This window comes from Amblyomma mixtum, chromosome 1 (genome assembly GCF_055824585.1).
Source record: "Amblyomma mixtum isolate Tamu chromosome 1, ASM5582458v1, whole genome shotgun sequence".
NCBI classification, from domain to species: Eukaryota; Metazoa; Arthropoda; class Arachnida; order Ixodida; family Ixodidae; genus Amblyomma; species Amblyomma mixtum.
In genome coordinates this window covers 94126744-94143118 of record NC_143012.1, presented here as the reverse complement: position 1 = coordinate 94143118, position 16375 = coordinate 94126744, and the positions used below count along the sequence as shown (strand labels likewise).

Sequence of the window (16375 nt, the reverse complement as noted above, 5' to 3'; positions counted from 1 at the left end):
TGAAAATTTGACATCCTTCATTTTAAATACCCCTAGTATGCGGTCTTGACATTGCGCGCATCCATCCCGGCATCCGTGGGATTGGTACGCGTTACAGATTCCGCAAATATGTGCTTCCGAATTCGGTCACGCGGATATGTACAGGTCACAGCCTGCCTTAATTTCGAGTGCTACCATACTGTACATGCGCCCGTTTCTTCGCCCTCCATCACGTGCCCCAGTAGTACGGAAGCTCTTTCGCAGCGGCTCAATGCGCGGGCACAGCGGGGAATCAAGGCATCAACCCACGAGACGATTCACTTTGAAACCGGTTCGCATCTCCGTGGTTCGCCGCGTGGCGTCACCTTTGCGTGTGCAAAGTTCTTCGTCCTGTTGCCGGCTGAACTTCGGCACGCCATGGCTATGCCGAAGTTCAGCCTAGGTGCCGGTCGCCGAGGAGCAAAAAAAGACCACGTTTTCGCGCCGTCTAGGTTGCCAACAGGAGCATGCTATTGGACAGACGGCAATCCCGGGCGCGCCAATCGGAACGCTTTAAACCATCCGCCTCGTCCGCCAGCTCCAAAATGATCGTACAACACCCATTCCGCCCCACGCCCGAGCGAAGGCCGAAAGCGAGCGGTTCGCTCGCTGGCGGATCCGCCCAAAAACGATCGTACAACGGCCTTTAGGCGGACGCAGCAGGCGGGCTGGCCTATGGGCGGTCTTTCGAGCTCGCGGATAAGAGTGGTGAGAACAAACGTTTATGGGCCGAGTAAACGCTCTAGGCGGCTTCTGCTATCGCGCTGGGTCCCCTGTGTGGTTACATTGGTAAGCGTGCGGGTAAGGGTTAGCCTGTTTTAGCGTTTCTTGCTATGCAAGGTATAAGATGCGCCATTCGGATTTTTTTTTTCGCGCATGGCTGCTTCCTGAGACGGTCGTTCCCTGCAGGTAAAACCGGCTGATATACTTTCAGCTCGCCGAGAACTGCAGCGCACTCAAAATTCCTTTCGTTCCTCACAGCGGTAACTCTTTTTGTCCCGAGACCTTCGACTTCATCCGCAGCTTCTAAAAATATTAAAAGAGGCCTGACTGATGAAGACAATACAACATGCGTCTAAATTCTCGTGTGCGATGGGTGTGGGTTTCGAAATACATACCTGAAATTCAATTTTTTTTTGTTGCTCTTTCGTGACTTTGCCATTGGTCCCCAGAGCTCCACGCCGACCCATTCCAGACCGTGTGCAGCCGTAGCCGTAGCCGTAGTCATGGTCAATTCGAGCTGTCCGCGCCCAATGGCCTAGAATAATCGCTCGATTCGGTCCGCGGGCTCCGGCAGCGCTTCGTTTAAAAGCCTTACTTCGTCCTCCATTATACGAGTGGCGGAGCGACGCGGTTTTCGCAAATGGAGCGTTCCATTTAAAAGTTCTGCGCGCACTACGTGTCAGGAGCGAGGGAAATAGGCTTCGTGTCACACGTTCAGAGGGACTTACGAAATGCTGTTGGAAGCCCGGGGGTAGAGCCGCGCAGGGAGACTGGACGCCCGTGCTTGATTACGCGGAAACTGTGAATCCTTCCGCTGTCCGACTTCCGGTTGGCTGTCGGATCGCCGCGCAGGGAGCGGACACAATTGTCTCGGCTGGGAAACACGGGCAAGACCTAGGAATAGTCACTTTGCGAGAGCGAGAGAAAGAATAGCGCATTAACGAGAGAGGTCGTGAGTGGGAACGCGGGGGGTGCTGATTTGTAGCCGGAAATTGCGTGCAGGCAAATTGAGTCCGAGCGTCCCACGAGTGTCTGCCTCTTCGTGGGGACTCTTGTGATTGTAGCATGCGCGGTGAGATCACCGCTGATATGCTTTGTGGCGTTTATCGAAAAACACAATGCTGGTCCGGGATTGAGAAGAGCTCGTGGACACCTTGGTAGGACTCGAAAAGGGAACTGGCTAGAGAGCATCGAAACTGATGGTGGCCATCGATATTATCGGAGCATATCGCTCCCAGAAGCGGTTGTTGATTGGATGGCACTGGCATGGCTACGGGGGAATCAGGGACTGTTATCGGACGCGAACAGCTCAGGGAATTTGGCTTCAGGTTTGCTGACGTCAGATGCAGCCTGGAGTAGCCTGAAATTTTCTTCCAGAACTTGCGCTATATTGAGTGATGAAATTTCGCGGACGCTAGTGCTCGAGGTGTGAGAAAGACCACGAGGTTTATCTTCCACTGGACTTGCGGAGAGACAGCTTATACTTGAGAAAAGTGGCAGCACTGTGGGGTTCGTGCCGTAAAGGAACGCGCCGAACGAGACAACGAATGCGTAAATAGGCACTGAGCTTGTCTGATCTTTCTTTGCGGGCTACTATATTAACACTTCTTCTTGGGCGAGTTGGTGCATACTTGATTTGAAGAAAATAGCGCCAGAGCATGCAGACCACGAAAAGACAAGGACGAGACACAAAGCGCTATAGTAGCACAAAGGCTACTATATCTTGGCATTTTGATCCTAATGAATGAGTGGTTGTACGAAGCGCCTTGCTGTGCACTTGCGGTTGTGTTAAAGTCCATCTGCAGATGCTTTCAAATTCGGCGAACTGAAGTGGTTAGAATGTGTGAAACTTGCAGGTAAGGCATGCAAAGTCCTTTTGGGCTATCATTTGAAGCAATGAGGTAATCGCCGATTAAAATAGCGACGGCCTTTTGGCTACTCTGCAGCGCAAAGTGGGAAGCGCATGATGACGTCATCTACGGCAGCGGTGCATTTACAACTCTTAAATGCTTAGTTTGAAGGAAGAAAACAAACGCAACCTAAGGCAAAGTACTCTGAAAGTTGTTTGGCAGAATTCAGCTATGCACGGCTGGGTGTGGTTGACGGCAGGGGGAATTTGAAATTTTGCGTCACTGACGTCACATCGAGCTTCTCCGCACTCCTGCGTTCCTGTAAGGAGAAGCTCTAAATTTGATCGTCGATTACAGCACCATTTTAAATACTAGGGCCAAACAAAAAAAAACAAAAAAGTCGCATGCGTTAGCTACAGGCTACACACATTTGAATCCTTGCGCTTACATTTGAACGTGTTGCGCTTGCCCTTTAAGGCATTTGCTGCTAACTTGAGGTACGAAGCGTGTCAGCGAGAGACTATAGCCTCTCGTTGCGTACCATCGGCAGCGCGAACAGCGCCGAGAGAGAACCGCCTTCGCGATGCTCCGCGTTATTTTATTTATTTATTTTTACTTTTTTGTTCGCTACGGGATAGCACCGGGCATTGGACTGGCTGGCGGTGAGATCACCCTCGACCTCGGTTTCGCCCGCGACGATTTTCGAGCTGGCTGGCGTCGACCGGAGGAGCGGTGGTGAAATTGAGCGCGTCGAATCGGCTGCTGCTCCGCTCTTGTTGGTGTGTGTGTGCACGGAGCCGCGCACACGCCTGAGGTTACGCTAGGCGCGTCGCGGTCTTAGGTGTCTGGGCATGCGCAGAAGCCCGCAGCGTGCGGAACAATGCATCCAAAGGAAGACGCTGCTTAAAGGGCACCTCATTCGTCGCCTTTTTCCTGTGGCGTGTTCTTTCCGGTGAGGAAGCCGGAATGGCGGCGTCGATGGGGCTACTAGGCGGCGAAACTGGGGAAAAGTGCTCTTCGGGGTAAAGTTAGGTTAGGTTAGAGCGGTGGACCGCTTCCGGGCGGCTATAGTGTGATGCAGCACACCTCTGCGCCGCTGTTTCTTCAGCGTACGTGCTCTTCTGTCGATCGATTGGCTGCTATTCGCCTTCCTTGGTTTGCATAGGGCTGCTTTCACCTCGAACATTCCTCGAGGAAGACTGCAGCGTCATCGACGCGTAGCACCTCTTTAAGGCCGGAGGAATTTCCCCCTTCGGACGAGGTAATGAGGCGGAGGCAGTAGTGTTGTGTGAATTCCCGAAGTGCTGTCAGCATCATTCCAATTTTTACTTCTATACACAGTGGCGCGCATCGAAAAAGAAAGTAATCAAACACAAGAAGCGGACCATCAAGACTTGTGCGCCGTTATCAACTCGCAGTGACTCACGTGATCCCACATTGGGCAGCCCAGCTGCATCGTACTTCGATAACACTGTAGACGTGTGAACCGCATATCCCGTAGTAATATGCGTCGATGAGTCGTTTGCACCGCTCAACGCGTGTGGTGGTCCCGAAACAGGTGCGTAGCACTTCCGAAAGTGTAAAGTTGATGCCTAATGCTAACCAGCCCCGCGGTGGCTCGTTGGATATGATGCTCGGCTGCTGACCTGAAAGGCGCGGGTTCGATCCCGGCAGCGGAGGTCGCATTTCGATGGAGGCGAAATTCTATATAGGACCGTGTACTGTGCGATGTCAGTGTACGTTGAAACCGCCCAGGTGGCCGAAATTATCCGGATTACTACACTATAGCGTACTTCATAGCCTGATTCGCTTTTGGATGTTAAACACCATGAAACCTAAGCTAACCTAACCTAACCTAACCATAACTAGCTCTAACCTCAACTGTGCGGTGCGCACGTAGGTGCGGAACATTTTCAACAATTGCCCTTGTACCCGGTTTCCCGGGCGCTGGAAGAAGCAGTGTGAGATGGAACACCTTATTAGAACCAACCATTATTCCCATGCACGAGGCAGGAGAGTCATTTTTTTTCTTTTTCTAGTTATCGCTCCTCGTGAAACATTGTTAAAAATTTAAAATGCAAGTTCCGTACCACGTTCCTTGCACCTGCTCGTCGTATAAAGCTGCTTTCTTATTCTCAGCTCCCTCGAAATTACCCGCGTGCTAGCAGCATTAATCTGCGCTACCTCGCCCGGCTGGGCTGCTCGGCGCTCATTTTGTTGGGCTTTATATACAAGTTCGCCGTTCCTTTCCAGCCACGTAGGCCACTAATCGTTCGAGCTGAAATGAGAGCACTCGCGCGGGCCAGGACTTCGGATGCGCTTTGATACTCCCGAGGTGTTCGGAACTAATCTGGAGCTACGAGGTTCTAATGCGCGCCTCGTAGCTCCGGTGTAATTTTGCGTGTAAGGGTTAACTTAATAGCCTCATCGCTCTTAGTAATGTAGACAGAGTAACCCGATGCGTGGAAGCAAGTTGTCCCGGGGACCTTTACAAAAGTTTCTCTAGACAGTCTATAGACTAAGACTAAGCTCGCAAGGAGCCAAAAGTGCTGGCCATTGTATTTCCTGCGAGATGTCTCGTTTTTCTTTCTTTCCTTTCCTGCTTTTTTCTTTTCTTTTTCCCACCCAACTGCTTCTGAAGCAACGTAGGGGTTGGGAGCTTTGTCAAGCCGCTGTTGCGGCTTTTTTTTCCCTTCTCCTCAGCCATGCACCTGACTGAACAATAAACCTTGCCTCTCCTTCGACTTTTGTCTATAAAGGCTTTAGACTAGCTGTAAAGAAATCCTAGAGCATAGTCGGTATCCAATAAAAATCCTATAGACAGTCTATTGACAATCTATAGTTTGGTTTGGTTTGGTTGGGTTTGGTTTACTGGGGTTTCACGTCGCAAAGCGACTCAGGCTATGAGAGACGCCGTAGTGAAGGGCTCCGGATAACTTCGGCCATCTGAGGACTTTTAACGTGCACTGACATCGCACAGTACACGGGTCCCTAGAATTTCGCCTCCATGGAAATTCGGCCGCCTCTGCTGGGATCGCACCCGCGTCTTTCACGAGTCAGCAGCCGAAGATTTATGGCCATGCACTTTTACTAGACTTTTGTCTGTAGACAGTCTATAGACAGTGAGTAGACAAAATAAATTACCAATAGGAAGACAATAGAGCCTGTAAGAAGTCTTTAGACTGTCTGTAGACCACTTTTCTAAAAGGGGAGTCACGTATGCGTGTTCCTTTAGAATGTTTCCGTCCTTATTATATATGGTATGTGGGCACCTCTAACGACGCACTGAGAACTTAGGACGGAGAACTATAATCGAGTTAAGCTTATTAAGCGTGGTGCGATCTGAAAGGCGCCATGTAAAATATACCTCAAGGCAGAATATCCACCTCTGCAACTGTTCTTTTTTTTTTTTTGTCATAGTACTTCGCTGGTTTTTCCTTCGCGGAGCTTGGTTTGTGAACCCAGGCAGAGGTTGTTTCATTCTTTTTTTTCTTGGACAAGTTCCTCATATCTGGCCGTCCAACTTTAACCATGCGTCTCGCCGGCTGGCGTGCGTGTTTGTCCGGGTCTTGCGCTGGGGGCAGGTCCCGGTTATCTCTGGCAACTACAGCCTCGCAGTATCGCCAACCTGGTCGGTGTTTGTTTTCAAAAGCGGGGCCGCCGTCATCCGCGTCGCTCCGAGCGGCGGCGATGCAGCGAGTGGCGGGCTTTTGATTAAAGACTGTCGACCGTCCGGGATCATTTGTTACGGGCGCCCGCACTGGGCTACACGGCCGCCGCCTCCCGTGTACCCGGCCGACCACCATTACTCAAAAACCCGCCCGACGCTGGGCCCTTGTTTCGTGCGTTTTGTGTGCTATCTGTTAGGAAGTCAGCCGCTGCGACAGGAAGGGTGCAGCGGCCGACTGTTGCGGCTCGCCCTGCGAGCGGTTCTGTTTTTTGATACAAGGTTGTCGCGTTTATTTTTATTCTTTGTGGGCTTCGCGAGGTTTTAACGACCAGAGTTGGGAGCTTGAAATTCAGCGAGTGCCGATGTACTGCCTCGAAGTCTGAAAGTGAGCTGGTCTGTTGTTTTGAGTTCGGTGCTTGAAGAGTAATGTCCCGTACATTTTCGCGCCTACACAAAAACAGTAAAAGGAGAAATTCAGAGGATGATATATATATATATATATATATATATATATATATATATATATATATATATATATATATATATATATATATATATATATATATATGTATGTGTGTGTGTGTATATAACAAGGGGTGAAGATCGGATGGATCCGGTAGAACATAAACGTATTTCGGTTGACACACGGTAGAAAAACAACTTTATTCTAACGTTTCGACCAGGGTCTGGCCTTCGTCAGAGTCAAGGCCAGACCCTGGTCGAAACGTAAGAATAAAGTTGTTGTTTTTCTACCGTGTGTCAACCGAATTCCGTTTATATATATATATATATATATATATATATATATATATATATATATATATATATATATATATATATATATGGGGGGTGGAGGTTCCGGGTTCTGTTCTTACTGGCGGCATGTGTGTTTTTTTTTCTCTTCTGCATTTCTAATGAATTGTCTTTATGCCATAAAATGTTTCACTAATAAATTCCGTTGATCAACATCAATAATTCAGAACAAGATCCCCTATTATCCTTGATTGCTGTTGTAGGTGTTGGCTTCTGTCACACATTGCGCGCGCGCACGCACGCACGCACGCACGCACACACGCACACACACACACACACACACACACACACACACACACACACACACACACACACACACACACACACACACACACACATTGTGGGGCCGCGCCTGATACCGGTGTAAGTGAATTGCCTTGTTCCGCTTTTTCGCGCTTTTGCTTGTCAAAGCCATTGTGATGCAGTTCGTTAAAGCTTCCTGGTGTACATTCCGGACTGTATGCGTCTTGTTTCCGACGCTTTTCCGTGCCGAAAGCCTTTTGGCTGAATTGAGCACACCCTGGTACACAACCACCGCTGGGCTCTCCTTCTGTATTAAAGTAAAAATATAAATATGTGAACGCTACGTACCCACACGCCCCTTGTGCTCCCTGTTGGCGCACTGTCCCATAACTGCGATGCTTCTACAGCGCGCACCCAGGCGAACTTATAAGCGCCGGTACACAATCTCAACGGGGGGATGAGCGCAAGATATTCAGAGTCGTTGCGCAAACGCATTGTTTCCCCCGGTTTGGGTTCGTTGCTTACGAGAAAAGGAGGGAAGAAGAAAGAAGATAGGCATCTCGTTTCTGCGCCTGCCTGCATGTAACGCCGCCGTTCCGGCCCTGCCGCGCTCTTCGGATTTGGCTCGTTACTTCCGCGCGAGTGGAAATCTTGCCGACGTGTATACTCCTTACGCTTCTCGGCGCCGTTTCGTCATGTTCGTTGGGCGATATCGAAAGAAAGAAGGAACGAGGCGGGCACGGCAGTGATGCCAGGCAGAGGCGCACGCGTTGTCGTTCGTCGTCTGTCGGCAGAACTCGTCGTCTGCAAAGCTTGCTTGCGCGTTGTTATCCACGCACGGCTGGTTCGATACCGACGAAGCTCGCCTGTCTCGGCAACAGTGTTTCTCGGCCCCAAGCTGGCGCACTGCTCGAATAGAAAGGGGCAAAATATATGCGTATATAGGATTGGAGAGCGCGGGGATTATTACGTGTAGAAGAGAGAAGAAATAAAAAAGAAAAACAGCCGGTAGAGGAGGAAGGCGACGCCCGAGCGAAGCGGGTTGCGATCAAAGAGCCCGTCGTCGCCTCGACGCAGCCGCGCATCCCGGAGATGACGCGCAATCAAAAGCTCGTTTCCATTGTTTCAGCGCGTATCGCGGGGTCCCTGGCACGTAGCACGCCGCGCGATGATGGCCACTTGGACGGCGCACGGATGAATTTCTCCTTCGGCTTTCTATATATCGTAGCGCCGGACACCGCCTGTTCCGGTTTTGCCGCGTCGTCTGCGAAGTGTTTTTGCTTCTCACTCTTTTTCCCTGTCGCTTTCCTTCGCTGTCGTCTGCGTCTGCTTGCTGCGTATCACTCCAGTGCTTTGTGCCCCCCTCCCCCCTTTTTTTTGTTTTTGTCTATTCTGTGTCTATTCCTGCGCTGTGGTGTACTACGTCGTCTGCTTTCGCTTTCTTACGCCCATTGCCTTTCGGCATCTCTCCTTTTCTCTGTTTTTGCACGTTCAGGCCGTGCATGTGCCATCTTGTGTTTAAAACGCACAAGCGGTGTTTTACTGCTTTTTTTGTTGTTGTTGAAGTGTCTTCGGACTGCTTATTTCGTCTGCTTGCTACGCGATGGTGCAGACTCGTCCCAGCCGGCGATGCCTGCGCCACCTTGTGCGCGTCGTCTGCCCCCTGTTCGCGCCCTTTTTTGCCTCGGACGCCGCCGACAGCGACCTCGTCCATCATGGGCCTCGTCATCGGCGGCGTTATGATGCACGTGCGATAAGCGCGGGAACAGAAGAAACAAGACTGGCCATATACGGGATCGGTCTTTCGCGGAATGGCTGCCACGGCCTTTGGCCGCATGTGCGATGACGATGGCGATGGGTGGCCGCTCTCTGGAAGGGTTCGAGAGCGTGCGGAAGTATTTCGGGAGGGACGCTTCGAACGAGCGTTGCAAACGGCTGGAAGTTCTTGTTTTCTTTTTTTTTCATAATCGTCCTCTGGTTTCGCCCGGTTACCATCTTCTCGTTGCTTTTTGCGGGGTTGGTCCCCATTACCTACCTCCCATGAACGTGATATGTGGTCATCGCCTAGGACGCAGTTTTCTGGCAGAAAAGGGTCGTTGACCGTTTCGTCCATTTAATCGAAACTCAGAGGCTGCCCTGGAGTGGACTGACTGTATTTCCAGTTGTCTGCATGACCTTTTTTGTTCCTTTTTAGCTCTGAACTGAATGTGAAAAAAGTACTGGCTAAAAGTTTGCACTTTAGTAGCTATAGGTATTGGAGTCATTCACATTGAAACATTCAATTTACGCTGCTCTCTTTAAGCTTTTTTTTTTCCTTGGTGGTGCCGGAGGGTTCTGTCTGTAGCCATCCATTTTTATATGTCCCGAAGCAATAAAGACGGCTTTAAAACTAATAAAAAGAGGTTCGTGTTTGTCGTCGGCGTCGTGTGAAGCGTGTATGTAATATGCACGCTGTGAGACTGATATTGGACGGTCGTTGTAGCTCTCGGACACGGAGCTCTCCCGCGCTTCACGTTCTGGTGATGAGTCTGTGTATTTGGATAGGCCAGGGACATATTTTTCTCTCGAAGCCCCCCTTTTCATTGAGTCGGTCATACTCTGAGGGCGTCCCTTGATAGCCTACCCGCCGCGGTGGCTCACTGGTTAGCGCGATCACTCTCGACTCGTAAGACCTGGGACCAACGCCGGCCGCGGCGGCCGCGTTCCCATGGAAGGGAAACGCAAAGGCTACCGTGTGCTGTGCGATATCAGTGAACGTTAAAGATATCTAGGTGGCCGAAATTTATCCGGAGACCTCCACCTCCACCATATGGCTCCTCTTTCTTATTCTTCTTTCATTCCCTCCTTTATGCTTGGCTATCATGAAACGAAACGCGCGGTAAGTGCCTCACTTCTCGGTGGACACTTCTGCCGCGCCGAGAAGGAAGGGAGGAAGATGGCAGTGAAAGAAAGAAAGAAAGAAGGAAGGAAAGAAAGAAAGAAAGAAAGAAAGAGAGAGAGAAAGAAAGAAAGAAGGAAAGGAAGGAAGAAAGGAAAAGAGAGAGAAGGAAGGAAAGAGGAGCCGTATAGTGGGGGGCTCCGAAATAATTTCGACCACCTGGGGATCTTTAACGTGCACAGACACAGGCAGCTTTTTGCGTTTCGCCCCCCCCCCCCCCCACGCACACACACCATGTGAAAAGGAAATGCGCCATCCCCGCAGCTGCAGTCTCACCACTGTTTTTATTCGGGAATAGGGTGAAGCATTTACTTTTTTTTCTGTACTCACTGCTTCCAAGGCTATCGAAAGCAAGTCGGAAGCATGAAATATGCCACGAGAGATGCGCTGCAAGACGTTCGGTCATAACGCCCCCAAAATACGGTCCGCCTCACTTTCGGGCGCAGCCTTCGTTAGCGCACGACGACCGGCTCTCACGATCGTGACGCGTAATGCGCGCCCGGCCTGCGTTTCACAATGGGCTTCGATTTGCCCCTAATGTCGTACACCCGCTCGCAATAAAGGGGGCCGTTTGGCGCGAGCGGACATTTCATCAGCGAGCGATCAATATCGCATCGGAGCCGCCCTGATGAGTCGCGTGTGTGCATTCGGCCCGCGTCGAAAGCGCGGCGACCCCGTTGTTTCACTTTTCGAGCGCACGAAATGCGGAATCCAGGGTTCGTGAGCACGCGCTTTGAATTTCAAAACGCGGCCGTCCGCCCGGCTCTTTCCCAACCGTAGTGACGGGGGCCGGCATTCGTTTCCGCGTTGCAGCGGACAGCTCATGACAATTCCCGCCGAAGACCCCCGCCGGGAGAGAACGCATGGTCCTTGAGCGTCGAGCTCGGAGATTTGTTCCGGCCGCGATATGTGCGGCTGTTTTTTTTTTTTTTTTCTGTTTGCTCCGTTTGCTCCATTATTCCGTGCCCGTTTTTCGTTCATCTTGGGAATGAAGCAACGAAATACTGGGGGCACTGAGATGCCAAATCGGCCTGCTCGCGATCGGTTACGGTATAATGGGCCGTTGTTTGCTCTTTCGCTGCGTGCCGATCGAAGCGCGTTTTCTGTCGAAAGAGTTCGTCTCGCTGCGATCGCAGGCTTGCTGCTGTACGTGGGCGCATATGCACCGGCGAACGGAACCATCATTCATCGCAGGAGTTTCGTACATATAGTGCATCATCATGGTTCCGTACGCGTTGTGTGTTCCCTGTAATGAGAGGGACAATGAAGCAGTTATGCGGAACGAAGCTATGTGATTTTAAAGGACAACAGGCAGCTTGAGATCCACAAGCGCTGGTCATTCATGCTGGAGGTTGCTGATGCAGCGTTCTAATTATCCGGGACCAAGCGTAACCAGCTGACGGAAACAGCGGCACCTGATTTACTCTTTTGTTTCTAATAATTTTTGCTAGCGCTTAGTGAACACACGAGACAAAAAACAGAAATGCAGAGGACAGAAGCTAAGACTAGGACACAAGACTAGCGTCTGTCCGGTGTATTTGTGTTCTTTGTCTCGTGTGTTCATAGCAAAAATGATTTCAAACGCTTTCCACCTAGCACAAGTTTCCGCCTTAACAAGTTTCTTGTTTCTTGTGCGACTGTCCGATGCCCTCTATGTTCGACGACCTCTTTTTGCTGACAGAGAGGAGCATATATCACTGCCGCGTACGCTTCTTCAGATTGAAAAAGAAAAGTAATAATAACATCTTAACCCTTCCGTTTATTTACTTTTATTTTTTTACTCATTTGACCAATGGTGTAGCTTAAATTAGAACACAGACGCGTAACACGTTCGTAGGTCCAGGGTACACAACGCAAGACGCTCGTGTAAGTTTGCCGAAAAATAGAAAAACAGGAGCACATCGAGTCCAGGATGGCGTGTGTTAAGTGGTTGAGATATCGTATGCGGCAACTAATTATTGAGCGCTGACAGTATTCCTCAAGGTTGTTGTTCTTGAAAAGGACAGTCAGCGCACATGGGCGAAGGACATAGGAAAAGTAGCCCAACTGGCCATTGTTCTGCAGTTGTTAACGACGGAAATTAGCAAATGCGTGCACCGGCGTGGCGAAGAAACCTTGAAATCATCCATTTGAGACATGCATAGTTAACGGGATGCAGTTTTACCAACTCTTAATCTCTTTAAATCTTGTTTTGCAATTGGCACGCATTTCACCACATCGGCGCGCACTGTATTGTCGTCTGCGTGAATGCGGTAGACTGGAGTGTTGAGCATTTAGTTCTTATTCAAGGCATGCGGTCCCTTATAAAAATGGTCTATCGACAGTCTATAGACTTCCTATAGACGCTATTGCCTTCCTATAGATATTTATTTTGTCTATTCATAGCCTGTAGGCTGTCTGTAGACAAAGTCTACTAAAAGTGTATGGCCATAGATTAATAGATTGTCTGTAGACTATCTATTGGATTTGTATTGCCTATAGGCTGTTCTCTATTATTTGTTGATAGAGAGTGTATAGGCTTTATAGACAGAAGGCTATGGACAGTCTATAGACTGTAGCCTTAGCTGCTTTGGGACGTTAAACCCCATAAACCATAAACCAAAACCTATAGACTGTCTAAAAAACTTTTTTGTAAGGAGTATACCACGATTTTGAGACGGGCATTCGAAGTTATGCGTTTGTTTAGTACGATCGTAGTTGTATCTATTCTTCCTATTTTTCTTAGGTTTTCCTCGCGCATTTCTGATGCCGTTCCGAAGTAGGGTTCGTTTGAAGCTTTTTTCTTCTAATGCAAAGAACTCCCGCAAAAAGCTGTCCCCGAACTAAATTGCTGTCCTTTGTTGGAACATTCTATAAAGCCGCTTCCATCTGGGCAAAAGGAAAAGCTCACCTTTGCTATTAAAAGCGTTTCGCCATTTACGCGCAAAGAAAATGAGAATAAACCTATGAGCGTGGAGGGCGTATTACCGAAGAAACAAAAAACAAACAAAAAAAGTAACTGCAGAGGGTATAAGAGCGAACCGCGGCTATTCCGGAAGCGTGGCCTCGAAAGGGAAGGCCTATTCAAGGCAGTGTGCCGCGCAGTCTATAGTCTTTTCCCTGGCCGTTATAAAGTCAACGCGAAGAGCGGGCTTGTAATTCGAGCCGGCTGCCTTCTTTTCGTCGCTGTATAAGAGAGTCCGGCTTATGTATCTGGCACGGCGCAGTACATAACCCCACGTAAGTGATAGCGGGGCCCGGGGCCGGCTTTGTGTATCCGAGAGAGGAACCGTATAAAGACCACCGAACAAGAAAATAAAACAAAAACGAGTTGATGCGAAGAAGAAAAAGAGAGAGAGAGAAATAAAGAAAAGGGTGTCTCGCAGTGGAAGCCGATGGCTTTGTTCCTTATGTCGCGCGATATCGACTGTCGGTCCTCTCTTCTGGGCTGCCGCCCCATTGTTGGCGCGCGCCGTATAGCTGTCGCTTCGGTTTCTCTCGGCGGCGAGGAAGGATCGGACGGCGTTTGTGTTTCGCCCTTCGAGGGACAAGAATGCGAGTGGCGCTGTTGTGGCGCGAGCGGAGGTGGAATGACGCTCGGGTCACCCCCTTCTTCCTGCAGTCTCCACCGTGCGCCGTTATGTGGCGCTGCCGGGCGAGGTAGCGGCACGCGCATAGTTGCGAGAAGCAACTTGGGGGCTATATATACGAGGGCTTTGGAGGCGCGACAATAACGAACCCGCGCCCGATGTATACAGCAGGTACCGCCGCGGCGATAACGGCAATCAATGGGAAGGAGAGGGGGGCTAAGACGCGGGAAAGAGAAAGGGGTGAATGAAAGGGGCGAGGAAGGGAAAACTTGGAGGCAGGGAAGGACCGAAAACACGAACAGAAGAATTAAGAGAGAAGGATGCTGCAAAGGGGCTCGCGTTCTACGTGCAAAGTAAATGTGAGGCGGTGCAGTAACAATACGGACGGCGGTGAGGTAAAAAGAGAACGGAGACCATGGGTTTCCCGCTCCTCCTGGTCGGATCGTGCATGCGTCGGTGGAAGGGGCCCGCTATCAGCCGCGCCGCCGCCTGTCGCCGCGGGACCTGAAGCCACGCCGGCGGCATTGTTGTCGGGGCTTCCGAAAGGGAAGCCCGGGCTTTCTGGCAAACAAAGCACTGCCGCGCATCCCTGAGGCGGGCGATTGACAAATCGACGTCTCCCAGGGGCCTGGCGTTGTGTCTTTGCCGCTGGGCGACATGCGTGTTGCTTGTCTTGTCCCTCCGTGGTGCCTCTGCCCTGGTTGTTGTTGTTGTTGTTTATCGGGATCGTTTCCTGCTTTTTCGCCCGGCTCAGGTTTCCGCGTGCGTACTTGCGCCTCCGGTGTCTTGGGTGGGCGGTGCCTGTTCCGATCCCACCTTCTTTTGTATTGGGAATTCTTTCTTCGTCTCGGCGTGATGTTTATGGCTGGCGGTTATGCGAAAGATGTGTAGCGGAGTAAATGCCGCTTACGCTGTTACCACTGCTTTTGTATATATTTTTTCCCTTTTCACCTCCGCTCCTTGTTATTGTCACGAAGGCATATTCGATAGCGATAGCTGCCCGTGCAGTGACAAAAGAACCGCGGGATGACCTGAACTCCAGCGCACTTTGCGAAATGAGTTGTGTTGACCGGTTACAATTTAACCTTTATTTTGGCATTGCTATCGCTTGTTGTGGACAGCGCGTTCATAGCTTCTCATTCCGCCCTGTCGGTAACGATTTACATTGCTTTCGCCAGTTAAGGTCCCCTGCGGCATTAATAAGGAAAGGCTAGAAAAGTCTGCCATTGCAGCAACATGACGTGCGTGGTCTCTGAATCGCAATGTACCTCGTTTCGAAATCGGTGAATGATTCGTCCAAGCTCTTGACGCGAACGCACGGTTTTACCAGGGAAGGAAACACCTGGGCGTGCAGGTATATACGATTCAGAAGAAAATGTACAGTTTTGCCAGCGTAGAACCCAAAATGTTGACACGCGGAGGCAGTGGTTTTTCAGGCGCTGAGGTTTGGCGTTTTGTCATTTCGGCATTCGCGAGAGAGATGCGGCCAATTGGAGATCAATGGGAGACGTCTTTGTCTTGCAGTGAAGTAGACCTGGCTGTTGAATGACGTCGGATGATCCGAGTTATTATGGCCATATATTTATGGCTTTATGTTTTACAGTCTTTTTTTTGTGTGCATTTTATTGTGTCCTAATGTTGTTAAAGGTGCACTGAAGAGGAATCTGAACTCGTCTTTTTGCCGTGGGAACTCGATCTACACGTTCTGAGCATTCTTAGAAACTTCGATTTATTGCCCTGTGTGGCTGATTTTCCTAATTAAATCGAATGAACGTCCGGCTCCCGCCTTTTTTTTTTAATTCTCCCTCGTACGGTGGGCGGAGTCGACCAACGCGTGGAGTGCCTTGCAGCCAGCTCCGTGGAGGCTTTGCTTTCGCTTTATTTTGTTTTTTAGGTTTCCGTGAATAAATAGTTTCATTCGCAGATAATACAGCCGCAAAATAAGCCCGCAGAAATAAAAATACGCGCGGACTATTTGCTTCTACGGACTACTACGTATTACTCCGCCGATGGCAGAGCGGAAAGCCGCCGCGGGACTGGGTGAAAGGCGCTCCCCGCGTTGGTCGACTCCGCCCACCGTACGAGGGAGAATTAAAAAAAAAAGGCGGGAGCCGGACGTTAATTCCATTTAATTAGGGAAATCGGCCACACAGGGCAATAAATCGAAGTTTCTAAGAATGCTCGGAACGTGCAGATCGAGTTCCCGCGGCAAAAAGACGAGTTCAGATTCCTCTTCACTGCACCTTTAACCTCCTCTGGTACCGAAATAACGAAAGTAATTTTTTTTCTCCTTCGTTTTTCTCCTCTGTATGTCTCTTGTATTGTTTCACCCCCTCCCCCCAAACTCTTTTTTCTACAACACCCTGTCACGGGGACCTGTACGGGTACTGAAGGAATCAAGTAAATGAACGATGTCTAACCCCTTTTCTTTCGATTTCTTGCAATTTGCAGAGCACGACATGGTCGCCCAGGTTGCTCTCTAAACCGGCCGCAGTCTTCGTTCATCGGTGAGTGGCTTTTCTAAGTGGGTGTTGTATGTGTGTGTTTTTTT

The 16375-nt window shown here is 50.0% G+C and overlaps 1 protein-coding gene across 6 annotated transcripts in view; it reads left to right on the top strand.

Moving 5' to 3' along the window:
* Positions 1–16375, top strand: part of LOC149367237 (latrophilin Cirl-like) — a 412262-nt gene that overhangs the window by 136596 nt on the left and 259291 nt on the right. For 2 of the 6 annotated variants that reach the window (XM_089554668.1, XM_089554696.1), the window contains one exon: positions 16276–16331. The exons of the other annotated variants lie outside the window; for them this stretch is intronic. Coding sequence is in view for 1 of the 2 variants with exons in the window: in XM_089554696.1 (XP_089410822.1) it covers positions 16276–16331 (56 nt within the window). In the remaining variant the exon portion in view is untranslated. The remainder of the gene's footprint in view (positions 1–16275; positions 16332–16375) is intronic. 6 annotated transcript variants of the gene reach the window in all.